The following is a 6523-nucleotide window of genomic DNA, read 5'->3' as shown; positions in this document are numbered from 1 at the left end:
ATAGAAGTAAATTATTTCTACTATAGAGCTAGTAAGTTAGTATAAGAATCTTCTTAAAGAGATTTATATAAAGTAGAATATCTTATATAAAGAAACCTAGAGCTTTTAAAAAGTAAGTTAAGTAATAATAACGTAGAGACTATTATATCTCTATAATAATTTGTTAAACTTATAGTATATAATATCTATAATATAATAAAGGTCTCTAGAAAACTTTTATAGCGCTAGCTCTTCTAGGTATAGCGTAATAAGAGATAAAAGTTAGAAAGATTTCTTTTTAGAGTTTTCTTCTCTAACTATAGATATATATAAATAATCTAGCTATATAAAGTTATATATTATAAGATTATATATACTATAAGCCTTCTATATATTTAGAAGTAATAATTTTAAGATAGTCTTAGTATATTTCTCTTTATTAATACTATACTACTAAAAAGGCTTTACTTTTAAATAACTACTTAAAGCTACTATATTATTAGATTATAAGCTCTATATAGTTAAAGCCTACTATAATTTATATAATAATAAGTTTATATAGCTAGATTAACTATATATATATATAGTTAAAAAGAAAACTCTAAAGAAGATATTTTTCTAACTTCTATCTCTTATTATGCTATATCTAGAAGAGCTAGCTCTATAAAAGTTTTCTAGAAGTCTTTATTAGATTATATATTATATATTCTACAAGTTTTATAGATTATTATAGAGATATAATAAGTACTTACTAGAAGAAAACTAGATTTTTTCTAAAAGTTAGTTAAATACGTATAGCTTTTTAATTACGTAATATATCTTAGTGTAACTTTACTATAAGGTATAATATACTATAAAGAATATATACATAAATATTTATAGAAAAATCTTAAGGGTTTACTTAGTTATTTAAGAAAAACGAGTTAATTTTCGTTAATTTTCGTTGCTAAGAAATCGTGAGGCTTTTAATAATATAAGGCTTTCGATAATAAAGTACGTTATATTAAAATAGCGTTCTTTGTTATAATAATAATAAGGTTGTTAGTTATTAGTTATTAGATGTTGTTACTAAGTTTCTCTAGCTACTATGGCTTTACCTCTCTTTCGCTTTTCTTGGCAACCTGGTTAAAACAAACACCACCTAATAACTATTTCCGCTCTTAGCTCATATCCTCTCCGTCTCTCTATGTGACGAAATTCAGTTGGGACATGAAGCGAGCGCTTTCCTGCCCTAACATCGAGCAGATCTACAGCCATCCTGCGTTCCCGAAACGCCTTAAACCAACCCCCTCAGACGGCGGCCGTTTCTGCCCACCCAATCCAATATTACAATCCTCGCGAACGCTTTCCTCACAGTCATCGGCACCCCAGGACTTGACGCAATCTATTGAACAGTGGGCAAGCAATTGCGATAGCTGCAGCGAGGCGGAGATGGCTCCCCCAGGCGCCACGTGTCACCTCGAACGACAGCGGTCAGAGGAGAGCATCGAAGCTGAGTTACTGGCGACAGCGGTCTCAGAGCCCCAGCAAGAAATCAAGTCCCCAATATCGATCAAGGAACATGGCTGACGCGAGCGTCTTTGTGGACCATTCCCCCAAGCCTCCCCAGACGTGGAGGATCAACTCAAGCACATATTCGAAGTATCGATGCTGGAAGACATTGGGAAGGCCTCTTTTGGCCCGGATCTGTTCGGCAGGTCGGCAGTCCATAACGGAGTTGGCGAGCTCGCGGAGAGGTACTGTCACAAATCAAGGCAGATGGCCAAGGACTGTGCTGGAGAGGGTCAGTGGAAGAGTTGGCTGCTGACCGGCCTCGTGGAACCGATGCAAGAGCTGTGGCCAGACATTGTCAAGCTGAGTGCATCCGAGAAGCGCAGGTTCATTGGTTTCGCTTTCGTGACATGGCTAATCTTGCCGTAGCATGGATATCCGAACTTAGACCGACCCCGCCATCCTTTGAAGATATACTTGGCTCCGTTCCGCCTCTTCCAATTCGTCCCGAATCCCGTATACCCACAGCTGAGCCTCCGTTCCCCCCTCCACTCGACCCCGTCCTTCCACAGACGCCAATCCTCAACAGGATGCTCTGCCATTGTTCATCATCTAGGGCAGAAACGGATTGTGCAATTATATATCCATTGACTACACAGCTTGCCGGGCATCCAGTGAAGATATACGTTGATACTGATATCAGCCTGTGACGAAACTCATGAAAGAATGGTCCTCTCTAGCTGGAGCTTACCGTACTTGGGTAGCCACTTGTGCAAGAGGGCCTTGCTTATTGCGTCCATATTGGGCTTCAATGAAGGCGCAAGATCGTCGATGGGAGATATGCACTGACATAATGAGATTGTGTCTAGTCTCTTAGGCATTATTGAAAACTCCGGTGGGGTCCACACAGCCGCTAAAGGGCGTTGGAGGAGCAACACTGTCGAGTCCCGCATGTGATATATATTAGGAACCGTTGGCTGGTCGCTACGACATAGCAAAAGATGGTCCAAGCAGCCAGCTCGTGCACCACGCACTGTATCTTTGATGAGAAGACGATCGGTCAGTAGCCACCGTCAGACCACCGAGTGTTAATCGTGACGCATGGACCCTTACCTTTGATGATGTGCGCAACATGCCACAAAATGACGCGCAGACAACGTCCCAAGCGTGCTGCAGCAGTGACGGCTTCAGATGTGCTTTCGACGCTCTAGGTTACGACGCCCTTTAGAGTGAATCTAAGGCAGTCGTTAATCCTAATAAGGGAGAAATGGCACCCCGCGATGAAGCCAATCAAGGAGCTGCCGTCGAATCCGGGATTAAGAACGGACAACGGGACGCGAAGCTGATGTAAATCTAAGCCCAGAGGAAGCATCGATCATCGAGGCCGTTAGCAAACGTAGGACGGGTTGCTTCACGATTCCGGGTATGAAGAAGCGGAAAAACGCGACAGAAAACTCAAACACACAAAAACGAGCGGAAAACGACGCCAGTTCCCAGCACCAATAAACTCATGACAACGACTGATGCTACAGCTGAAGGACAAGTTAGCATTTCCGAGGTTGAGGCACAGCGCTGCTTCTTGATGCCACCTTTTTGGAGAGGCGCGTCGCAGCTCTTCGCGCAACCACCTACTATGTCCTTGCTGGAGAGCGTTCCTACGATACAGGCATACCATCCGGTAACGACTCGAGAAGGCAGCTGCCTAGCCCTATGCGCATGCAACCATCAGTGCAATCCTCAAGGACCTCCCTAGTCTTTGGTTAATTATACTCGGTCGTAACTAACGCGGATAGGACGTATGTTGCATCAATTTAGGTAGCAACTGGCAAGGGTATTTCGTTGCACGCTCGATCGCTAGCGATTACACGCCGGGGGTGCGATAGCTGTCCGCTCTCTATATCTGGAACCAACGGAATTTGCCCACTTCCCGTGCCAAGGCCTATGCCCCAGTCGCGCGCGCTTAACCACTGGTGTCAAACAGGGCAGTATCCTTGGTGGTCGGTATCTCCAAGTGCTTTGTGCTTCAGAATAAGGCGAGGGACCCTTAGTGCGTAAGCCGGGCAATGGATTGACCGAGCAGGGTGGATATAAAAGAGATGTCAATGAACAGAGACATTAGGCAAACCAACAACCTGCAAAACCACGAATCTTCAAACTCCTACATCTCCGACCGGTGGGTAAGGTCATCATGTATGATACTTCTCCGATATGCTCATTAATCATGCCAGAGAAAGAACATTGACGAATTCGCCGAGAAAACATCTACGAATGGAAAAGTGCGGATTATGTGGTGGGTCCGGCATGAACAGGGAGTACGCCTGTGGTAATTGCCAGGGCTCCGGATATAAGCCAGAGAAGAAATGAGGGTAAGAACATGCCTACTCGTTCCTCTACTGCGCTAACAAATTACTAGATGCAGCTCACGTTACATAAACCGCCGAACGGCCGACGGTGCTTTATGCGACGAAGTCGAACTCGCGCAATACCTTGCTACTAGTTTTCCTTGACACACTCGTTTTTCAGACACTCCTCAGTAATCACAATATATAACTTTCCCGGGATACATCGTGAAAATTCTGCATGCTTGTTCGTGAATGTGAATGTGCCAATCCATTCCCGTGCCTCGAAGGTGCCTTACATTAATATTATACAGATAATCTTACAGACTTGTTATCCTTAGCCTTATGGGTCATGATCCAACCAACCTCAACACAAACTCGTACACCCCCAGAGTGATTACTGATGATGGAATAGCTCGCACAATGTGCGGTGTTAGGCCGCCGTACAGGCCTGCTAAACCTTTCTGTCTACTAATTAACCAGAAACATTGCAAGAGGCCAACGTACTTCGGAAGCCTATTCTTCTTTAGCGCTTGTCGTAGTCTTGTCCTAACTACCTGAAGACACGTTAGTAAAGGATATAATGAACGGAAGGGATTATGCCTCGTGAGGGTAGGTGATCAAAACTGCAGCTAGCTTCGCTGATCCCGCAGCTCCACTAGTGCTAATCCAACTTGTGAGTTCATCCCAAGTTGTGCTATTCCGCGTATCGATTCCCCTTAGAGCTCTACTATATAATAGTTTGAGTCTCTCATAAAGGACTAGGTGCAACGCCGTCTCAACTGTGCCCAGATAGCTTGCACTCAAGCCCCGATATAGTCCTCTAATACCCTCCTGTCGCAGAACCTGTCGGATACAGTCGAGGCTGTTCTTATACCGTCGAGCCGTAACACCAGCTTGCGTCCGCGATTTATCGAGCTGCAGCCTTGTTTTGACGAGCCAAATAGGATTTGTCGCAGTCGCAGTCGCGATACCCGCTGCAACAGCAGCTTGTGCATGAACTGTTGCCGCATCCTCCCCACAGTTCAGCATATGTGCTCCAAGCCGTTTGCAGTTACCATACACGTAAAACTTGATGGCGGTAGCAGGAACCACGCCTGCTAGACTTGGCCCAAGACCGCGAAAGAAGCCGCGCCAGCCTTCAGTATAGTGGATGGAATTGACGATCTGGATAGTCTCGCGAAGGTGGTGTAACGAGGCGCCGAGGATATGAGTGGATGCAGGCTTGAACGGAGGGTAGATTGCTTGGATGGGACGGGAGAGGTGGTAGTAATCGGATTGAAGTCGCGTTCTCAAAACATCAAGTGGAGAAGTTAGAATGGCAGTGGCCAACCCTCCGCTCCTATAGAGACAGATTAGTGTTTCGCAGAGATAGGTCAAACGGGTCGGACTCACGCGCCGGCAAGCAGATGTGCCGAAGACCGCAGTGGAGGTTGTTCCGATTTTCCAGTCCTACTGTCAGGTAGCAGTGGTACAGTCTTGAAGCTGTGAGGTGCTGAGTCTTCTTGCATTGTGGTTTCCAGTTCGGGCAGAGAAGAGGCTCTGAACCCGATTGAATTTCGGCGCGCTGACTTTTCTCCGCTACGGAGAATCCTAAGGCCGGCGCGGCGCCAAGGATTTGCCGTCGCGCCTAAGTGCGCGTCTGTTAGTGCGGTGGCTCGCGCTATGCACTCATCCATGGGAGGAGGGAGCATGCAGGAAGTGAATTGCTAGCTGAACAGGCCTCAGAATTATAATTCCTCTACCTCACAACCGCAGAACTAAACAAGAGTCGTCACCAGCTCGAGCACCGCAGCCGCGTTTACCGTTGCCTGCCTGTCTACAACAAAACCTGTCTGTACCGTCTTTCCTCTTTGGCATTCCTTTAGTGGTATCTTGAAAGCAGCCAGTATACCCGGGTTGGACATGTGCACAGGATATCGAACCACGTACTTGTATGTTGGGGGTAGCTGCAAATTCGGAGTAAACGACAAGAGAGAAGATGGATCGACATCCCTCGACGACTCAAACCGCTTGTCTTTGCACGCAATTCTCGTGGCAAACCCGGGATTGAGCTGGTGTCGGATGATTATGGGACGGGATGATGAGCGAGCGCATTGGGTGTAAGAGCTAGACTGGGCGACATTGTCTGCAACGCGGATTTCAGAGGATGCTGCTAGATCTAACGGCGGCCGCGTCGACCTGTTAGCTACGGTGTTGTCGCGTTGCCTTCTAACGCAGCATTCTCTATATAGCCCTAATTAGACAAGACGTTATTTTTCCTTCCGCCGAGAACCCAGTTGGACTCCATTGTTCTTGCTGTCCGTCCGCCGTGGCGAGCGACAACTCACACCGTATGCGCATACTGGAGGGGTCGAAGTCGCTTGCGTTATGGCGCCAGTGGGAATAGATTAGGGTAGCGGTTTGGGGCAGACGAGGCGCGCAGGGCTCGGCTGGCCAGTCGGCGAGCTATTCGCGGATGGCGGTGGAGCTGAACAGGGGAGCGTGCGGCCACTAGATGCTGTTAGACTCGCAGCTGGGTCAGGTCCTGGGCATGCAGAGCGATGTTCTTCGAAAATGTTGCATTGCCGTCTACAGATTGCTAGTCGCGGTGCCTATGCTATGGCAATCCCGCTCGTGTCCAGATGCTTTGTCTTGTTTCCTTGTTGCTGGTAGCCATCTCATGTGATGCGTTGGCGTTTCGGACGGCAAACCGGACGAGAGGTTGGAGACAC

General features: G+C 46.7%; 2 protein-coding genes across 2 annotated transcripts; both read right to left on the bottom strand.

Annotated features, from left to right (window-relative positions):
* Window positions 1-1539: 1539 nt before the first annotated feature.
* On the bottom strand, window positions 1540-2351 carry BU26DRAFT_556905 (uncharacterized protein; the record flags this gene model as incomplete). Its single annotated transcript, XM_033832406.1, has 3 exons — window positions 1540-1718; window positions 1788-2065; window positions 2222-2351. 3 exons carry the CDS (start codon window positions 2349-2351, stop codon window positions 1599-1601), a joined length of 528 nt encoding a protein of 175 aa, XP_033675340.1. The 3' UTR covers window positions 1540-1598.
* Window positions 2352-4159: 1808 nt separating this feature from the next.
* On the bottom strand, window positions 4160-5320 carry BU26DRAFT_535955 (mitochondrial carrier; the record flags this gene model as incomplete). Its single annotated transcript, XM_033831317.1, has 3 exons — window positions 4160-4366; window positions 4413-5151; window positions 5205-5320. 3 exons carry the CDS (start codon window positions 5318-5320, stop codon window positions 4160-4162), a joined length of 1062 nt encoding a protein of 353 aa, XP_033675339.1.
* Window positions 5321-6523: the final 1203 nt, after the last annotated feature.

The sequence above is a fragment of the Trematosphaeria pertusa genome, assembly GCF_010094035.1.
Source record: "Trematosphaeria pertusa strain CBS 122368 unplaced genomic scaffold BU26scaffold_31, whole genome shotgun sequence".
Classification (NCBI taxonomy): domain Eukaryota; kingdom Fungi; phylum Ascomycota; class Dothideomycetes; order Pleosporales; family Trematosphaeriaceae; genus Trematosphaeria; species Trematosphaeria pertusa.
Note: the sequence above shows the minus strand (reverse complement) of the source record. Positions and strands in the feature narration are given on the sequence as shown.